Source organism: Hyperolius riggenbachi, chromosome 1, assembly GCF_040937935.1.
Source record: "Hyperolius riggenbachi isolate aHypRig1 chromosome 1, aHypRig1.pri, whole genome shotgun sequence".
NCBI lineage: Eukaryota > Metazoa > Chordata > Amphibia > Anura > Hyperoliidae > Hyperolius > Hyperolius riggenbachi.
In genome coordinates, this window is record NC_090646.1 from 458,620,674 (window position 1) to 458,642,776 (window position 22,103).

At 42.3% G+C, this 22,103-nt stretch overlaps 1 protein-coding gene across 1 annotated transcript in view; it reads right to left on the reverse strand.

Annotated features, from left to right (window-relative positions):
• LOC137525416 (unconventional myosin-XVIIIb-like) overlaps positions 1–22,103 on the reverse strand; it is a 508,546-nt gene that overhangs the window by 472,603 nt on the left and 13,840 nt on the right. Inside the window, exon 3 of the mRNA XM_068246531.1 lies at positions 9,530–9,639. Within this exon, the coding sequence (XP_068102632.1) occupies positions 9,530–9,639 (110 nt within the window). The remainder of the gene's footprint in view (positions 1–9,529; positions 9,640–22,103) is intronic.

Here is a 22,103-nt window from a genome sequence, read left to right on the forward strand (position 1 = left end):
TAGGTAGGAAAAAGTACTGTCCAAATAATTCTAAGTAATTTCTTGCTTTCTGGTTGCTTAAAAGTAATTTTAAGTGAAAGTGAAAATATCACCTAGGAGAAAACATATAGAAGGCCCAGAGTATATTTGCAAAGATGGGGCTGTAACCGTTCATGTCTTTCGTTAAAAGAATGTTGGGTCAAGAGAAATGCACATCTCCTCTGCCATTCTGAATGGGCATTTAGTTCATGCTAACTTGCAATGTAACCCTGAAGTAAGAGGTATATGAAGGCTGCTATATTTGTATATTTTCTTAATGTCAACAATGGCAGATGCCTAGCTGTCTCATTGATCTTTCTGGCTTCTTCAGAGTCTGAACCATAGAATGTGACTTGTGTGGTCAAACATTGGTGAGGGCTCCTGATTTACATACTCATTCAGGGTCACTGGATTAAAGTATAAAGGTGGCCACACACCACACAAATGTTAAATATCTTTTCAATTCAATAATAGCAATCAATTTTCCTGACTGATTGTAAAATTTCAAATATCTGTACAATGTACCACACACAAGTAAAATTTTCCTCAGTTATAATAAAAATGATTGAAAACTTTGCAAAGTTGCTTGGGTTTGTACATAAAGAAATTGTCAATCTACCACAGACGATTCAATTTTCATATAAATTGATCAGAAAAATCCAACACTTCCGATATTCTTTTATAAAATAAAAACAGGAAGTTCAATCAGATTTCTCGAATGAATGAAAAAAAACCTTTCAATTGATTTGCTACCACCGATCATATTTATCAAATTCTTGTACAATTGGATCTTTTATTTGTATTGTGCGTGGCCAACTTTAGAGTCAGAGAACCAGAAAAACAGCCAGGTGCTATGTATTGTCTAATAGGAAATACACATGGCAGCCTTCATAGTCATCTCACAACAGGGTCATTTTAAAGAGAAGCTGTGATAACAGAATACATGCTTTTTGAATTGTTTGTACTCCCCACCCACCCTTCTTAATATAATTATCTCTCAAAACCTGGCTTAACTCCCATTGTTCTGATGCCAAACACTATTCTGAACCTAAAGGGACCCAGGCCTGTCGGCTCCTGTCGCCGAAACTGGAAGTGGCTGTCAGCGGGGCCAGGAGCATTGGAGCAAGTCTGTGTTGGCATCGGACAGCTGCAGGGGGCTGGTAGAAGCCCCAGGTGAGTAAAAATCATTTTTTTTTTGGTTGGCTTCAGTGACCTTTTAATAAGGTATTATACCCACAAAACCTCTAAGTTCCACTAAACCTTTGCATAGTTTATGCACCTCCAGAAGTCTCAAGAAAGGGTTAAGCACTCTGCTCTGAAAATGTTAAACTAGTATTGCTGCTAGGAGTGTCAAGAGGAACATCTCCAGGGTCAAATGGAAGTTGCTCCTTTTGGACCTATTGTTCCATTAATATGATGGATAGTTTAACTGATCTGTAGGTAAGCTCATCTTACTTTAACTTTGCTTTATAGCATCTGCTCCAAGATCTTGAACAACTGGAAATGCAGTTTTCAATGTAGGAAACACCTGATTTTGTAGTTATTACATATATCATAATAAACACAAGACTGCTAAGATTTGCTTAATTGTCACTATGGTGCATACAGCCATTTTGATGATGATGCTGTCCATATATCAACCTAGGCTGACAGAATGCTCCCTGTGGATGGAGGATTTCATTAGTTAGCATCAGGAGTGCAACAGGTGCCTATGCTCATGGTGTGTGTGTGGGAGGGGGGGGTGCCATTGTTAATTTAGAATACTAAAAAAAAAACTTTTTTTCTGTGTGGTGTCTTCATTATTTTACTTCTTTTTAACTGTTGTGGAAATGGATAAGGGATACCTCAACAACCCTATAGCCATTTAACTGGGATGGGGGGGGGGGGGTGTTTTCAATCAAGACCATAGAGAATATTTGTGTGGGGTCATTAATTAAAGGTAAATATTCATTGCTCGTTTAGGATGAAGGTCTTTTTTCATTATTGTGTTTTCATTTACACTTTAACTCTTGTGAAGATGGTACAATACCCCTGTACTCATTTTACTTGGGTGGTGGACATCTGGGGGCCCACATGATCTTAAAGTGTGCTTCAACATTCCACCCTAAGCCACCAACCTGTGGCCTACACACAGGTATGGGTTCAGTTACAGTGGGGTGCGGAAGTTTGGGCAACCTTGTTAATCGTCATGATTTTCCTGTATAAATCGTTGGTTGTTATGACAAAAAATGTCAGTTAAATATATCATATAGGAGACACACACAGTAATATTTGAGAAGTGAAATGAAGTTTATTGGATAAACAGAAAGTGTGCAATAATTGTTTCAATAGAATTAGGCAGGTGCATACATTTGGGCACTGTTGTCATTTTATTGATTCCAAAACCTCTACATCTAATTATTGGAACTCAAATTGGCTTGGTAAGCTCAGTGACCCCTGAACTACATACACAGGTGAATCCAATTATGAGAAAGAGTATTTAAGGGGGTCAATTGTAAGTTTCCCTCTTTTATTTTTTTCTGAAGAGTAGCAACATGGGAGTCTCAAAACAACTCTCAAATGGCCTGAAGACAAAGATTGTTCAACATCGCGGTTTAGGGAAAGGATACAGAAAGCTGTCTCAGAGATTTCAGCTGTCTGTTTCCACAGTTAGGAACATACTGAGGAAATGGAAGACCACAGGCTCAGTTCTAGTTAAGGCTTGAAGTGACAGACCAAGAAAAATCTCAGATAAACAGAAGTGACGAATGGTGAGAACAGTCAGAGTCAACCCACAGACCAGCACCAAAGACCTATAACATCATCTTGCTGCAGATGGAGTCACTGAACATCGTTTAACCATTCGGTGCACTTTACGCAAAGAGATGCTGTATGGGAGAGTGATGCAGAGGAAGCCTTTTCTCTGCCCACAGTACAAACAGAGCCGCTTGAGGTATGATAAAGCACATTTGGACAAGCCTTATTTCATTTTGGAATAAGGTGCTGTGGACTGATGAAACTAAAATTTAGTTATTTGGGCATAACAAGGGGCGTTATGCATGGAGGAAAAACCACCCAGCATTCCATGAAAAACGCCTGCTACCTACAGTAAAATATGGTGGTGATTCCATCATGCTGTGGGACTGTGTGGCCGATGAAGGGACTGGGAATCTTGTCGAAGTTTAAGAACGCATGTATTCCACTCAGTATCAGCAGATTCTGGAGACCAATGTCCAGGAATCAGTGACAAAGCTGAAGCTGCACTGGGGCTGGATGTTTCAACAAGACAAAGAACCTAAACACAGTTAAAAATCCACTAAGGCATTCATGCAGAGGAACAAGTACAACGTTCTGGAATGGCCATCTCAGTCCCGAGACCTGAATATAATTGAAAATTTGTGGTGTGAGTTAAAGAGAGCTGTCCATGCTTGGAAGCCATCAAACCTGAATGAACTAGAGATGTTTTGTAAAGAAGAATGGTCTAAAATACCTTCAACCATAATCTAGACTCTCATTGGAACCTACAGGAAGCGTTTAGAGGCTGTAATTTCTGCAAAAGGAGGATCTACTAAATATTGATTTCATTTCTTTTTTGTGGTGCCTAAATTTATGCACCTGCCTAATTTTGTTTAAACAATTATTGCACACTTTCTGTAAATCCAATAAACTTCATTTCACTTCTCAAATATCACTGTGTGTGTGTCTCCTATATGATATATTTAATAGACATTTTTTATCCTAACAACCAACGATGTATACAGGAAAATCATGACAATTAACAAGGTTGCCCAATCTTTTGCATCCCACTGTATTCATACCTACTCCTTAGCACCAGAAGTGGGGTAGAGGGACAGGTATTGCTACCCGTCTCAGAGCCCCCTATATCATGTACCATGTGGGCTGATATCGTTTAAGGTGTGCAGCAATACGCACTCCCAGCTCCTTATTCTCGCTATAGCAGCCTGCATGGATGTGAAGGTGTTAAAGGGGTTTGGGAGGCCTCAAGCTGTCCATCTTATTGTGTCTTACAAGACACAAAACTCAGTATATATTAAAATGTACCACAGCAATATGTCATTTTACCGAGTTTAAAAAAACATTTTACTTTGAACTTTTTTAAATTGATTTTCTCAAAAACTCAATGTTTTATTGCATGTTCCTAATACCTCCTACTAACTCTATCAAGTGGAATCTAATACTATGCTAGCCCAAGGAGAGAAGCCAGCTGTTTTGGCTGGTTCCTGGAATGCTGGCTAGGCAAGTTTGTTACAATGGCATTGTCAACAATCCACTGCTCCTGTTGGATGAAACTTCTGTGAATTATGGTCCCCTATGTGGCTTCAATGTTGTTATCTGCTCCAACATATTGTAACTTTACTTTGTATCCTGTCCATTAAATCAATAAAAAGGTTTGAAGTAAATCCATTAAAGCAATTATAAACTATTCCTATCATACACAAGTCTAATTGATGTAATTATAACCAAACAAAAGCTTTTGCTGATGTCTTACCATGATTCTTGCATGAAGAATGGAAATATTTCTCAGCTGAGTTTTTAAAAATAGCCATCCTACTGCAGATGGCGTGTAAGGCTTTTATAACTGCCAGGGGAGGGTTTTTCAATGAACATAAAGTTTAACTGCTTATTTTTGCTGTTGTACAAATATCTGCTCGTGTAGTTTTACGGTTTTAAAATGTGTTTGTGTTACACATAATGACTTACTTTATTGTAAGCAAACAAAAAGAATATAGACTACACTTATCCATATCTTCAAAATGGGAACATGTTCAATGAGAGTGTTGGCCACAAGGCCAGTGATTCTGAGCCTGGGGAAACACACCCCTGGAGTAGGTAAGTAACTAACAGGGTACTTTTGAGGCTATGGACAATATGAGGGATCCCACCATCCAGGTGTTGGTAAACAGTTTTTGATGTCTTCCAGACACTGCACTAGCACATTTTATCGCCCTGTTTTTTGCTCCAGTACTGTCTCAGGATTGCGTTAGACCACTACCACCACCCAACACACACACACAACACTAAAGGCACTTGTCCCTCTGGTCACATCTCCACCAGGAGCTGGTTGATCAGTTTGGGAGGGAGAGGTGCAATAAACTGGAAAAGGAAAGGACCAGTGATATATTGCAGTGGTGGGAATCTTGTAAGTAATGCAGCATGGCTATATGTTTAACACTTCTTTCAGGAGGCAGGCTGGTCCCAGATCTTTGTCAGAAGCAATTTTCAGCCTCAATCTTCGTTACCACCAACCATTGGTCTCCATTTCTTTCAGAACTTGATCCAGAGGAAGGCGAAAAAACCCTTACAAGGCATGGTCCAATTAGACCCAAAAGGGAAAAAATTCCTTCCCAACTCCAGATGGCAATCAGATAACATCCCTGGATCAACATCATTGGGCATTACCTAGTAATTGTAGCCATGGATGTCTTTCAATGCAAGGAAAGCATCTAAGCCCCCTTTAAATGCAGGTATAGAATTTGTCATAACTACTTCATGCGGCAATGCATTCCACATCTTAATCACTCTTAATGTAAAGAACCCTTTCCTAAATAAATGGCTAAAACGTTTTTCCTCCATGCGCAGATCATGTCCTCTAGTCCTCTGAGAACGCATAGGGACAAAAAGCTCATCCGCCAAGCTATTATATTGCCCTCTAATGTATTTATACATGTTAATTAGATCCCCTCCAAGGCGTCTTTTCTCTAAACTAAATAAACCCAGTTTATCTAACCTTTCTTGGTAAGTGAGACCTTCCATCCCACGTATCAATTTTGTTGCTCGTCTCTGCACCTGCTCTAAAACTGCAATATCTTTTTTGTAATGTGGTTCCCAGAACTGAATCTGTCCACCCACTTTACCAACAAAATAGCCAGCATCTGACAGGAAATCTCCTGCCTCCACCCCACCACTTCTTCCTCTCCCCCGCATACCTCTCCCCCACCCCACCGACCACTCACCGCCTTTACTTCTATCACAGAGGATGAAGTCAGTCACCTCCTAGCCACCTCTCCTGCCACCTTCAGCCCCCTAGACCCTGTGCCATCCAACTGCCTCTGTCCTCACTTCCCTGTTCTGGCTCCTGTCCTCACCTCTCTGTTTAAAGCGGACCCAAACCAAACATTTTTTTAATTTAAAATATTTAGTTGCACCACTCTGACACATACAAAGATAAATAAACACTCCTTCAAGCCTATGAGCATTTCAGTTCATGCTTTTCACCCTTCTCTTTTCATATCTAGGGTTATACAGGTGGCAGCCATTAGCAATTCCTCCTTTGCCGAATACCTCCTACTCCACCAGTCTGCCAGCAATATGCCGGCAATATGAAAGGAAGAGAGGGGTTCCTCCAATAAATGTAAAATATTTTATATTTGTCATCATGCAGCTGAAAAAAGGCTGCTATTTATTATTATAATTTAGAAAATAGATTTTATTTCTGAAATCTTGTATTTTTAATTTAGGTCCACTTTAACCTCTCCCTCTTCACGGGCAACTTCTCCTCTGACTTCAAACAAGCCACTGTACTTCCCCTACTTAAAAAACCCTCACTAGACCCCTCACTTCCATCCAGCTACCGCCCTATCTCCCTGGGATACAAAAGTGACATGAATGTCTGATTAATTGATAAGAGATTACTGTTTCTTTTATAAGTACTGGATGTTCTATGATAGTTCATTACATTACTGGCGGTTATTTTAATTCAAAATAGCATGTTTTTTCATTCTCATGGCCAACTGACCATGAGAATGTTGCTATCTACAACACTAGTCAAAATATGAGATGTTGTGCGAAGTTCTCACATAAGCAACAATAGTCAGACGTGTTCTGTGATGCTTCTAAAGCACGTTATGATCACACATCATGTGTCTTGTCTGCACAAGGGCACTGATACAAGCACATGGTGATCACGCACCCTTATCTGCACAGGCGCATTGATGAAACATGTTCTACGCCTGCGCAGTTATTGAATTCTGTCTATATAAAGGAGGGAAAATACTTTCGAGTTGGGACTCTCGAAGGACAAGCAGACATGCCGTCACCAGGTATTTCCCCTCCGAGGTCGCTGAGGTCCCCCGATCTTCTCTAGGTGGTGCTGCAATACTTGGTAAAAAATAATATTGATGCTCACTAATTACTCAAATACAATGTAACTATTATTCTGCAGGCCTAGATAATTATTATAACAGGATTGTAGCTCAATAAATATTACTATTGAACCTTTCCTCATGTTTTGCTGCAATTCATTTTACCCACTGCGGTGGTGAGCGAAGTTAGAGGGTTTAAAAACCCTTTCTGTGAGGCAAAACACTCCCTCCTCCCTTTTTCTTTTAAACTCCTGGAGCATCTAGTCCACCAACGCATGACCCATTACCTTGGCTCCAACTCCCTGTTTGACCCCCTATAATCAGGATTTCAGCAAGCCCACTCCACCGAGACTGCCCTCACCAAGGTCGTCAATGACCTCACGCTTGCCAAGGTTGAAGGAAAATACACTATCCTTCTCCTCCTAGTCCTCTCATCAGCATTCGACACTGCTGACCATTCCCTGCTTCTCCAATCCCTGCAATCTGTGGGTATCTAAGACCTTGCCCTAGCATGGTTCTCCTCCTACCTCTCAAATCACTCCTTTAAGACCTCCTTCAATGGTTCCTCCTCGACCTCCATCCCACTTTCAGTTGGGGTCCCCCAAGACTCTGTTCTTGGTCCCCTGTTCTCAATTTACACTGCCTCCATCGGAAAACTCATCTCCTCTCTGGGTTTCAACTATCACCAATATGCAGATGACACCCAGATTTACCTCCATACCACTGACCTCTTTACCATCACCATGGAAAAGGTATCCTACTGCCTCTCAGCTATCTCATCCTGGATGTCTGCCAGGTTCCTAAAGTTGAACCTGGATAAGACTGAACTCCTAATCTTCCCACCCCATGCTGTTTCACCCCCAACAGACCTCTACGTCACTGTCAATGGCACAATCATTTGTCCAACCACACAAGCCTGCCGCCTGGGTGTCACCCTGGACTCAGCCCTCTCCTTCACCCCCCACATCCAAACCGTAGTTAGGGCCTGCAATTTCCATTTACGCAACATCTCCAAGATTCGGCCTTTCCTGACCCCAGACACTGCCAAACTCCTTGTCCATGCCCTCATCATCCCCCACCTGGACTACTCCAACTCCTGTCAGGCCTTCCTCAAAACCGCATCGCCCCCTACAATCCATCATGAATGCAGCAGCTAGACTAATCTACTCCTCCCACCACTCTGTCTCCACGACACCCCTACGCAAATCCCTTCACTGGTTTCCAATTCACTTCAGAATCAGCTTCAAGATCCTATGTTTGGCATACAAATCTATACACAAATCCTGCCCAACCTACATCTCTGATCTGGTCAGCAGATGTACACCTGGCCGCCCACTTCGCTCCTCCAACAACCTAACCACCCCACGCATCTCGCACTCCAACGCACAACTACAGGACTTCACTAGAGCTGCCCCCATCCTGTGGAACTCTCTCCCACTGCCCATCAGGCTTGCCCCCACCTTCAACACCTTCAAAAAAGCACTCAAAACTCACTTCTTCAAGGAGGCCTACATCAACTTAACACTACCCTAACCCTCTCTGCCAAGAACTTCTTGATGCACCCCCTCCTTTCGTGTCACTAATCCCTCCCTCTAGTTTGTAAGCCATTGGCAGGGCCCTCTCCTCTTGTGTATCATACTTGACTGTGTGCACTTTACCCAGATTTATGGAATTTGTATTTTTACCACTACCTCTCCAGTGTATGATCTGGCATTGTATTACTATCTACATTGTGTTGAGTATCGTATTGCTTATTACCTGTATTGTTGTATCTATTGTCTATTACCTGTATTGTGCTGTCACCCCTGTTATCATTAAAAAACAAAAGTACATAAGCGCTTTGCAGACCAAACAAACAATATAATATCAGGACTTCCACGCAGTACACCAGAGTATCTAGTGGAGTGCTATCAGTAATATTATAAGCACAGTCAGAAAGCAGATAAGCACTCAAAAGTCCAGTCCTGCAGATATAAGGAGTTAAAACACTTCCTGTTGTCTTAGTTGATCTCACAGAGATAATGCATATAGTTCATCCGGGTATAATTGACACACCAGTGTCTTCCCCCCCAATGTGTAACGACTCACCAGATGATGCGGCCTGTCAGGGCCCGTCTGCGCATCAGGGGTATTGGCCACCCCTCAGCCTCTCCGGCAAATCGCCACAGCTGGACTCCACAAGGAATGGATGAAAACCTCCAGCAGTGCTCTTCACAGCAGACCTGTTATCATTCTCTGTAATCCTATTTATTGTACAGCGCTGCGTAATATGTTGGCGCTATATAAATCCAATAAATATTAATAATAATAATCTATCAGAAGACTAAAATGTTTGCTAGCAGTCATAGATGGTCCCAGTTTCTGACAGAAGTGAAAGTCAAAAATATACTGCATGTTATTAATTATTTCTCTAATATGTTCTACTATACCTTTCTCTCATCCACAGGTTCATATGTATTGTTATATTTCTTCATGACTTGTGCCGCCAACACTTGAAAGCGGAGTCGAAATTCTGTGAGACCCATACGGTCACTATAACCTATGAAAATGAATACATTGCTAAATAAATTGGCATATACAATTCATTATAGAACAGGCAATGAAAATGGGTGAATATGCTCTGTCTAATGTCCCTACATCCATTGCTAAGGCTATACCTGAGATGCTTATCTTAGCATCTGTCTGGCTTATGCAGTGTGACAAAGAGAAAAGTCTAAATCATAGTTATACATATCAATATATAACAAAAAAAAAACTCTGAGAGCGTCAAACATTTTATATATCTTGATTCATTTTTCATATTCCATCTCTAACAGCTGAAGCTGCCTGAGTTCCTGGTTTTCTGCCAAGGTCTGGGAAAATAAACAATACTCTGTTTATAAGCTTACTCTAATTTACTGTCAGAGTAACATTAATTATATCAAAGCCAGTAGTATAGCATGTCAGGGGACTGTAGATAGATAGGACTCAGTGTAGACATGTTGCATGTAAACCTTGTAAGTTAGCAATATTAATAATTTGGTATATTAATAATGTTACTTTCACAATTATGTTGCCATGTGCATGTAGGAATTAGGTGATGATCCGTTTGAGCTTGGTCTGTGTTAGGATAGATCTTTTTTCTCTTTTTGGTTATAGATCTGTTTCACCCCATCTTTCATGATTTGTGCTTATGATTTGCAGATTTCACTAACTTCTAGAAAACCTGATATACATAAACAATTTGATTGGCCAATGACTGGCCAATATTACCACTACCATACAGTATGAGGACCAATCGATTTTGAATACTATGAATTGATTGTGTTTGTAAGCTCTCACACTACATGGAGGTGGTAAAATTGGCCAATCAACATTGGATGTATGTATGCACCCTTAATCCTGGTACACACTTGAATTTATGACTGGCCAATCACCACATCCATGTAGTGTGAGGGTCATAGTATTCAATATCTGTTGACCTCATACTTCATGGAGGTAGTAAAATTGTTCAGTGATTTGCAAACAAAATTGAAAGTGTATGCCAGGCTTTTGTCTTTCAATGACACCAACCAATTAGATTGGCTATTATTTTTGGCTGCACCAGTAAGTAAATACCTTCCCAATTGGAGCCTGGACAGCCAAATATCAAGTTATATACAGGCATATGAGGTTTATACAGTGCTAACACCCAAACCTGATGGTTTAACTGTATATTTTGTGTGTGTGGGGAGGAGGGGGGGTATGAATTAGGAGATGAAAAACTAACTTCAGGTTTATTTTCAAGGCTGACCAATAAGCAGCAAGTAATCTCGCACCACTCTTACCGTATTTTTCAGAATATAAGATGCACTTTTTCTTCCCCAAAACTAGGGGGGAAAAGTGGGTGCATCTTATATTTTAAAGGTACGGTATTTTGGCCCCAAAACATACTTACCAGATCCTGCTGCCGCGATCCTCTCCTCCTCCACCTGACTGCTGCCATCCGAGGGTCATCCGAGGGTCCCAGCTGCGGTCATCCAGTATCCTGGCTCTTGAGTGTCCCAGCCGCCAGATGATCTTCACTGCAGACTGCAGCCATGTGGTAATCACACGCTGCCGCCACACAGACATCTTCCATAGTAACGGCGTCCTCTTTATAGTTACAGTGCCCCCTTCTGTGTGAAGAGCGGCGCGCGTGCACCTGATGTCATGCGTGACCCCGATGCACGTGCGCCGCTCGTCACACAGAAGGGGGCACTGTAACTATGAAAAGGAAACTGTTACTATGGAAGATGTCGGCAGGGCGGCACCGCGTGATTACCACATGGCTGCAGTCTGCAGTGAAGAAGATCCGGCGGCTGGGACACTCAAGAGCTGGGATACTGGATGACCACAGCTGGGACCCTTGGATGACCCTCGGATGGCGGCAGTCAGGCGGAGGAGGAGAGGATCGCGGCAGCATGATCAGGTGAGATGCAGCAGGGGTGAAGTGTAGTGTAATTTGTGTTGGCTGCAGGATTTAGTTAGTGAAGTGTAGTGTAGTGTAGTTTGGGTTGGCTGCAGGGGTTAGTTAGTGAAGTGTAGTGTAGTGTAGTTTGGGTTGGCTGCAGGGGTTAGTTAGTGAAGTGTAGTGTAGTGTAGTTGTTGGTGGTAGCAGGGGTTAGTGAAGTGTAGTGTAGTGTAGTTGGTGGTGGTAGCAGGGGTTAGTGAAGCGAAGTGCAGTTGGTGGAGGCAGCAGGGGTAAGTGAAGTGTAGTGTAGCAGGATTTAGTGTAGATGGGCAGTGTAGATTAGATAGAGACAGATGGGGGGGGGTTAAAGGTTCATAATACACCCCTGAACCATTGATGCACTTAGGTTTAGATGTTTTTTTTCCCCTGATTTTTGCCCTCTATCTAGGTGTGTCTTATATTCCAAAAAATACGGTACATATGCAAAATTCCCTAGATATTTTTCATATTTTCAAATCACTTTAACAAGGGAAAAAGGAGTCATTTTATGTGTATACCCAGCAGAACATTTTTACTGCATTGCACCTGTGGCAGGAACTCAGAGAACTGCAAAGATTAATGGCAATCATGGTCTCTAACTCATCTCTCGAATTACTGACATATCTAACTTACACAGGTTCCATGGTAAATTAGACTGTGCTTTATCTGCACTCATTCCTTTACAGTACCTGTGTAATTCATATGTGTCAGTGATTAGAAGGATGAGCTGACAGAGCTGATGACAGTATATACAAAGCTTTAATCCAACGGAGTGACACCTGCAATTAATATCAGTTACAGAACATGGCAGCACATGTGCAGGTTTAGCAATTGTAAATCTATAGTGTGAGCAGAGTAGAACTGAGAATCTGTGCAGCTCTAGTCAGAACAGAAGTGAGGAATTACATCCTACTCTAAAAGGCTCCACCGTTCTTTTTTTTATAACCAGGATATGCACATAATTTAGCACAAAAATTTTTTTTCCAATCAAGAGATGGCTAACATATGCAACCCATAGCCAGAGCTGGATCATACACAAGGCAAACCTAGGCAGTTAGGGCCTGGACGAGTCTAGGGGCCTGGTGGATGCTAGCCCCCCACCAAATTTTACTAAAAAAAAAGCCAGGAGACCATCAGCAGTAGGCAAAAACTGCTTGATTATGGATCTGCATAATCACCAATAATCCAAGTATGACTAACCTCTGGACACCTAATGAAGTATAAGTGTTTGGTGTAACTGTAGGCTATCTCCCGTGAGGCGGGAGACACAGGCAGCTCGGCCAGGAACCACCTGAGGGGCAGGTGGCCCTCGGCTGTGCAGGGACTATCTCCTTGAGAGAGGGAATAGAGAGAACCTGGCAACCAGTGATACTTGGTGATCAAATAATAGACTGTACTGCAGCCAGGGGACTCCAGAGGAGTAGAGGCCACTGGCTGCTAGCAGGCCGGACTCTCTGAGGAGCAGGAGTCCTAACAGCTAACTGACACTTGGTGGAATAGTGTCACAGCTAGTACAGATAGACTGAGCACTCAAGGGATGAGTGACAGCCTGGAGGGTCGGGCAGGCCAGGTCGGCAACACACGAGCAGATAAGGTACAGAGACAGAAGGCTGATTCAGTAATCGGGTACAGGCAGGGTTTGGCAACAGGTAGGCAAATATGCAGAGGTACCGAATCAGAAAGCAAGAGAGAGGTCGACAGAGCAAATAGTCATAACAGATATAAAGCACAGTCCTAGTCTGAGGTGTGAGGTCCTTGGTCTCGACACCCAGGAACTAGTCTAGAGAATAACTCAGCAATGACACAGTAATCCTAAGCTTGGGTGTGAGGTCCTTGGTCTCAACACCCCGGAACTGGTCTAAAGTATAACACAGTAATGACACAGTGATCCTAAGCTTGGGTGTGAGGTCCTTGGTCTCAACACCCCGGAACTGGTCTAAAGTATAACACAGCAATGACACAGTGATCCTAAGCTTGGGTGTGAGGTCCTTGGTCTCAACACCCCGGAACTGGTCTAAAGTATAACACAGCAATGACACAGTGATCCTAAGCTTGGGTGTGAGGTCCTTGGTCTCAACACCCCGGAACTGGTCTAAAGTATAACACAGCAGTAATCTGGCTAAGTGTGAATTCCCAGGTCCACCTGGTTCTAACACACTGTAGGATCTGACTGAGGTCTGAGTGCTCACACGTAAGTATTCGCAACGGCAGACAACCAGAGACTGACCAGCAAGATCTATATATACTGCAGCGCTCCTCCGCGCCACCCTGCGCCACTCAGCCAATCAGTAAACGCGCTGGGATCAGCTGATCGATCTGATCAGCTTATCGCTCTCCTACTGGCATAAAGGGCTTGCCTTCTAGCGCGCGCGCGTAGCTCTCCATCTGTGTGCACTAGAAGGCCCAGGCAGACCAGACACATACTGCTGTGCGGAAACCGCCGGTCTGAATGCGGAGACAGCCGCCCCGCTGCCAGACCGCGCGGCGGCATTTCCGCAATCCATTACAGTCAACATTTTAATAAACATCTTCTAGCTGTCAAGAGCTTGCTTTCTTCTGTGTTGAAATTAAATAATATACAGTGGGATGCCTAATTTTATTCAAACAATTATTGCGCACTTTCTGTAAATCCAATAAACTTAATTTCACTTCTCAAATTATCACTGTGTGTGTCTCCTATATGATATATTTAACTGACATTTTTTATCGTAACAACCAACAATTTATACAGGAAAATCATGACAATTAACAAGGTTGACCAAACGTTTGCATCCCACTGTATAAATCGACTGTCAAAGTTGATATAGTTAAGATGATCTCTGCTAGTTCCAGACAGAATTTAGTACTGCTGATTCTGCAAATCTAACACTTGTCTAAAACAATTCTGCGTTTGCGATTTTTTTTTTTAAATTGCAAATTTTTATGCACCTTTTTGTAGTTTTCATATGTGTTTGTATGCAAAATTTTGATTTGTGATTTTTCCTTGAATACCAATGCAGTTAATTTACATGAAAATCCATCTAATTAACTTCAAAATTGCATGCAAATTTTCATACAAAATGTGAATTTGTATGTACATTTTCTGCATTCCATTGACTTGCATTGAAACACAAATGCCTCTTTGTCCACAAAAAAACTAAAGAAAACCAAAAAAACAGACCCGCCATTCAAATTTTAAACACAGTAAATTTGCAAAATGCAAAATCATACAAAATCAGAAATACAGTGTGATGCCATGGACTAGGCCAGATTTATACTTATTGTCCCTCTAGGCCAAGTATGTTGCTACTTCCCTTTCTTGTGCAGCAGTGGCCCCTCCCATTACATGTGCAGCTCACTTTTCCTTGTAAAGCAGCCCCTTTCATGAACAGTTCTCCCTTGGGCATCAGTTTCACTTTTCCATGTGTTGCTCCCCTTTTTCATATGTAGCAACGCCTCTTTCATGTTCAGGTGCCCCCTTGGGCTGCAGCCGCTCAAGGTTCGGGCCTTTATGGCCCTTCCAGAAATCTGTCCCTGGCGATACATTAAATCTGCAGAAAGCATGTTTTTGCAATTGCATGTGAATTTAATAAGCGTGAGCCCTGTTTCAGAAAAAATATTCTGTGTTCCCCAATCCTGTCCTCAAGGCCCACCAACATTACATGTTTTGCAGAAAACCACAAACATGCACAGGTGAGGTAATTGGTGTCTCAGCAGAGCTGATTACCTACCTCCGAGGATTTCCACAGAACATGCACTGTTGGTGGGCCCTGAGGACAGGGTTGGGGAACACTGCTTTACACAGCTTTGTGATGTTAGTTAGCCCAAGTTAAATAGTAAATATTTTATGACAAGTAACATTTTTTTCCTTTTTTAACTCAGATAGACAGCATTGATGTACCAATTTCCATTAAAAGTTTCTGGCAGCTATTTGTTATCATCATTAATTACGTAGAAATCATTACGTTCTTCACCCTAATGGACCAGTCAGATTATCTGTCATATTGCAGCAAAACACATCTTCAGCACATGCCATTATCTCTAGCAATTATTAAGATGTTAGCAATATATTCTCTTGCAGGGAACACAGGTATTTATGAGGAGCTTGTCACAAGTGTGATCTGTTTCAGATTAATGTAAGAGCAGTGTTTGCAGTCAATTAGGAATCTATGTTCATATGTCAAAACACAGAATGCATTTTCAAAGTGCAGGTTACAGATTATGATTAAGAGGTATTTGTGCTGCATGTGCACTAGGCATCCATTAGGAAGACAGATAATGTACTCTGCCAAGCACACTACCTATGGAGGATGTTTTGTGTAAAACAATTGTTTGGCTGTTGTCTTCAGTAAACCTAAACTGCATTGACCTGTAGGAAGACTGGGGGAGGGGTTTTGCCCATAGCAAGGTGCTAAACTACAAGGCGATAAAGGAAAGAGCATGTCAGGAACTATGTCTGTTTCTTCCTGCTGGTGGCAGCAGATGCATGACTTTGTCAGTTATTTCACCAGCCACCAGCAGTTGGCTCTGATGTCTTTTATTCCTGAACTCACCTACAGATGGTGCAAGAAACCATGTGTATGGATGCTCTTCCACCAGCAGAGGTCACCACCCATCTGTTACTTCCGCAATTTGTTGCAGCAAGTGATAGGACATATAAGGACTGCTCTGGCTTGCAGCAGGTGCCAGAACTTCCGTTCCCTTGCCCTGAGGAGCTGCCTGGCCTCTCCTGTCTTCTGTCTCTTGTGATCTGATCCTTGATCTCCTGATATCCTGTCTGTACCTATCTGTCATACCTGAACTTGGCTTGTTTGACTATGATTATTGTTTGCTGATTTGGTCCTGTGTATCCTGTATATTATTGTATACTAGACGACCTGCGGCGTAGCATACGCCGCATAAGAGGGTAGAGGGCAGGAAGGGGGTATTGGACACTGCGGCGGGGAGGGGGGTTGGACCCCCCCCCCCTCAACTGGTTCCCCCATGTGTGCTCTACCTCCAGATTAAGCTCAGCAGGAACCCCCCCTCACCTGGGTCCCCCATGTGCGCTCCCCCTCCTGCTTAAGCACAGTAGCAGCCACCACTATAAGTAAGAGGCAGCGGGCGGGGATGACTCACCTCTTCCGTGTTCCATCATACGTTCCACTGTCGTCACTTCCTGCAATGCCGCACACTGTATTGGTGTAATTTGCCTTTTTAAAACAGAAGGAAATCTGCAATAATTCAGCTATAAGTGAACATTTGTGGTTATCCACAATGCACTGCTACTAAATATGCAAACTATCCCTTTTCCCCCTTGGTAAGCCAAGCAAGCATCCAGAGCCGCTAGTGTATAGCAAGCATTTAGCTTTAAATTTTACACAGCCATATCAAACCCACATGTAGACAGCCTGTTTCAGACTTTTGGTCCTCATCAGTACATGACAGGGATTGATACAGCTGTATGAGATAGGGCTTGGACCAGTACAACAGAGTAACCAAGCAGCTCAGGGTGACCCAAGCACTCAGAATGTATAGGGGGATAAAAGGGACCAAAATACCTCCTACTAAAAAAAGCAAAGCTTGGTGTGATGTGCCTTCCTAAAACAGAAGGAAATATGCAATAATTCAGCTATGAGTGAACATTTGTGGTTGCCCACAATGCACTGCTACTAAATATGCAAATATTTCCTTTTCACCCTTAGTAAGCCAAGCAAGCATCCAGAACCACTTTGGTATAGCAAGTCTATAGCTTTAAATTTTACACAGCCATATCAAACCCACATGTGACAGCCTGTTTCAGACTTTTGGTCCTCATCTGTACATGGCAAGGATTGATATGACTGTATGAGATAGGGCTTGGACCAGTACAACAGAGTAACCAAGCAGCTCAGGGTGACCCAAACCACTCGGAATGTATAGGTGGATAAAAGGGACCAAGAACACCTTCTACTAAAAAAAAATTAAAGCTTGGTGTAATTTGCCTTCCTAAAACAGAAGAAAATCTGCAATAATTCAGCTATAAGTGAACATTTGTAATTACCCACAATGCACCGCTACTAAATATGCAAATTATTCCTTTTCACCCTTGGTAAGTTTTACACAGTCATATCAAACCCACATGTGACTATTTCAGACGTTTGGTCCTCATCAGTACGTAGCAGGGATTTGATAAGGCTGTATGAGATAGGGCTTGGACCAGTACAACAGAGTATCCAAGCAGCTCAGGGTGACCCAAGTTATTAAGAATGTATAGGAGGATAAAAGAGACCAAAAAGCCCTCCTACTAAAAAAAGCAAAGCTTGGTGTAATTTTCCTTCTTAAAACAGAAGCAAATCTGCAATAATTCAGCTATAAGTGAACATTTGTGATTACCCACAATGCACTGCTACTGAATTTGCAAATTATCCCACTTTGCCCTTGGTTTGATATGACACTACTTCTTCTTCTTGCTTGGACCAGCCCCTTCTTCTTGTTTGGACCGGTCCTGGGGGCAGGGCGCTACTTCTTCTTCCTGCTTGAAGGTTGAGGCACTTACGCTATTATATATATATAGATATTTGCATTGTATATTTTGTGATGGATGGATGGCTGGATGGATGGATGGATGGATGGATGGCTGGCTGGATGGATGGATGGATGGATGGATGGATGGATGGATGGATGGATGGATGGATAGATAGATAGATAGATAGATAGATAGATAGATAGATAGATAGATAGATAGATAGATAGATAGATAGATAGATAGATAGATAGATAGGCTGGGGTGGTTTGGGCTTATGAATGCTGTGGCTTGGCATTTTGCTATCTGTTTGCACTTCACTGATACACTCTATAATAAATGTGTGTTTACATTTATTCAAATCCTGTCTTGTGTTTCTCTGCCATTGTGGTGTTCCCTAAGCAAACCTGGCTATAACGGAGCACAAAACCACATCAGGTAATTTGGGTGCACAGCCGGATTGATATTGGCCACAATGCAATTTGCAGCTGAGGTGGCACTGACCGTGAAATTTGAGCACCAGAGGCGCTGGAGTTAAAATATTATATAGTCAAACTCTGTCTTCAGCTGTTGTGATCAGTAAGCGGCAGCACACAGAGTCTTGCTGTGTATCGGAACTCCAGACTGTGGCAGAGAGAGTGGCAGTAGTGACAGGATTTTTCTATCATGTAGCCAAACTCTATATAGAGGCCAGAAATAGTGGTGGGGAGACTGGTATTCATTTATCATGTAGCTAAACCCCAGATATCAGCAGCAGAGGTCAGCTAGCGGCGCACAAAGTTCAGCAATATTGTAGCCAAACTCCAGATACTGCTGGAAGCAGCAGCAGAGATGAGTGATCAGGTTCCTGTGGGTTTAGCTACATTTAGCCAAACCTTCACTATGGAACAGCACTCACTATCAGTTTGTGTGGGACTTAGTTGGGTGGTAATTCATGTTAGGCATTGGTAGGGGGAGGTTAGTGTTAGGTGTAGGTGGGGTGGATTACTGTTAGGCATAGGAAGGGGAGGGTTAGTGTTTGGTGTAAGTAGGGGAGGGTTAGTATTAGTCTTAGGTAGGGAAGGGTTAGTGTTAGGCGTAAGTAGGGGAGGGTTAGTGTTAGGCATAGGTAGGGAAAGGGTAGTGTTAGGCATAAGTAGGGGAGGTTTTGTGTTAGGCTGCAGGCATAGGTAGGGAAGGGTTAGTGTTAGGCATAAATAGGGGAGGGTTAGGCATAAAAAGGGAAGTATTTAGGTATAAGTAGAGGAGGTTTATTGTTAGGCATAGGTGGGGAAGGGTTAGTGTTAGGTGTAAGTAGAGGAGGATTCTTGCTAGGCATAGGTAGGGAAGGGTTAATGTTAGGCATAAGTAGGGGAGAGTTAGTGTTAGGCATAGGTAAGGAAAAGTTAGTGTTAGGCATAGGTAAGGAAGAGTTAGTGTTAGGCATAGGTAGGGAAGGGTTAGTGTTAGGCATAAGTAGGGGAGGGCTAGTGTTAGGCATAAGTAGGGGAGTGTTAGGCATAGGTAGGGAAGGGTTGGTGTTAGGCATACGTAGGGGAGGGCTAGTGTTAGGCATAAGTAGGGGAGTGTTAGGCATAGGTAGGGAAGGGTTGGTGGTAGGCGTAAGTAGGGGAGGGTTAGTGTTAGGCACAGGTAGGGAAGGGTTCATGTTAGGCATCAGTAGGGGAGATTTAGTGTTAGGCATAGGTAGGGAAGAGTTAGTGTTAGGCATAGGTAGGGAAGAGTTAGTGTTAGGCATAGGTAGGGAAGAGTTAGTGTTAGGCATACATAGAGGAGGGTTAGTGTTAGGCATAGGTAGGGAAGGGTTAGTATTAGGCATAGGTAGGGAAGGGTTAGTATTATAAGAAGGGGAGTATTTAGGTATAAGTAGAGGAGGTTTATTGTTAGGCATAGGTGGGGAAGGGTTAGTGTTAGGTGTAAGTAGGGGAGGATTAGTGCTAGGCATAGGTAGGGAAGGGTTCATGTTAGGCATAAGTAGGGGAGGGTTAGTGTTAGGCATAGGTAGGGAAGAGTTAGTGTTAGGCATAAGTAGGGGAGGGTTAGTGTTAGGCATAGGTAGGGAAGGGTTAGTGTTAGGCATAAGTAGGGGAGGGCTAGTTTTAGGCATAAGTAGGGTAGTGTTAGGCAAAGGTAGGGAAGGGTTAATGTTAGGCATAAGTAGGGGAGAGTTAGTGTTAGAGATATGTAGGGAAGGGTTGGTGTTAGGCATAAGTAGGGGAGGTTTATTGTTAGGCATAGGTAGGGAAGGGTTAGTGTTAGGTGTAAGTAGGGGAGGGTTAGTGTTAGGCATAGGTAGGGAAGGGTTAATGTTAGGCATAAGTAGGGGAGAGTTAGTGTTAGATATAGGTAGGGAAGGGTTAGTGTTATGCATAGGTAGGGAAGGGTTAGAGTTAGGAGTAATTAGGGGAGGGTTACTGAGCGCCTCTTTCAAATGTACAACACAAAACTGCCTTGGCTGGCTGTTCTTTACTATTGATGTAGTCACAGACCGCAGTGAACAATTACACATTTATTGGCAGGCAAGACATCATTTCCTTCTGCTGTTTTTCAGCTACCTACCTTCAGCTTTAAAGTTGATTACAATTTAAAATATTGGTAACTATGGCTTGTTATGAAATGTGCTTGTGATATAAGGGTAATCTTCAATTTAAATTAAACTGAATAAAACTAATTTACATGCAAATAGATATTTAATATGTATTGCAAAAAAGAATCCAGTTCTGAATTCTTTGACTTATAAATTATTTTGTGACATTTTTAGTCTGAATACAGCGGCTTAATCACATGTGCCATTTCAGGGAGGAAATTATTCAGAAAATGCAAACGTCTTGGAATAAATCTAAAGAAAATACCTCCCAATGTTCACTTATGCACCTGTTATTTAAATGCTGCCAAGCTGGAAGCTGACAGCTGACCACCCCAGGGAGCACCAGCATCTGTCTAATTGATCCCATCAGAGTACAGCACAGATCCACCATATACATGTTCACTGGAAAACACATATACATGGTAAACACCTATTACAGTATAAACTTACAGAAAAGTTATGATTTATTAATGCTGAGATGCACATTAGTTATGTTTAGTTCTGAGGCCTATCTGCCAATAATTTCTGAAGCAGTAATTAAAGTGAACCTGAACTCAGAACTTCCACTCTACCCTAAAGGATAAGGCACAGCATATTAACCTTTAGGGCTCTTTCACAGTGCGACGTTAAAGTCACACGTTATAAAATACTTTAACGCAGAGTAACACACAGCAATGCAAAGTCTGTGCGACATTCACAGTGCACACGTTGTGTTGTGTGTAACGTGTAGCGTTATTAAAAAAAGCTGCATGCTGTGCGTTTAGCAGTGAATCTGCTGCGTTACTTGTGTTGCACATGCTCAGTAATTTTTTTTTCCTTTTTTAAAATGTTCCGCGTGCACCATTTTCGTTCCATAGTAAATACATTTTGTAACGTGCGACTTTAACGTCGCGATGTGAAAGTGTATTTGTGTTGCGTTAGTGCCATGTTGTGCGACCTTAACGTCGCATCAAACACAACGTCCTACTGTGTAAGTAGCTTTAAAGAAAAACATTTATTTGTTACAGCCGATACAAAGCCTGCTAAAAATTTGCAGTGTGACTACTTTTTGCTTTTTTCTGGAAGCAGACATAGGGTTAACACTCTGTGTTTACAAATTAGGTGCACTGCCGAGACAGCCAGCTGACACAGCTGAGAGATCAAATAACAGTTGTGATTAGTCACAGATGAGGGGGGATTAGACAGGCTTGACTTTCTAAATACATACAGGTGCATTTCTCTATGTTTTTCTTTTGTCCTGTACAAGAGTTCAGGTCCACTATAATTACTAGTTCTTTCCACCTATGAAGGGCTAAGCACAGAGGATAACAACTGCGGTTAGGAGACCTGCTTTTGGAATTGGGTTTTACTGACATAAATTAGACTGGTTAAAACAATGCATGGCTTATAACAGTATTCAGCAGCACAATAACAAATGGTAGTTCTCTCTGGATCCCTGATCTATGTTGCAATAACTATACACTCAATAAACTGATCTGAAACACACACACACACAACTGTTTA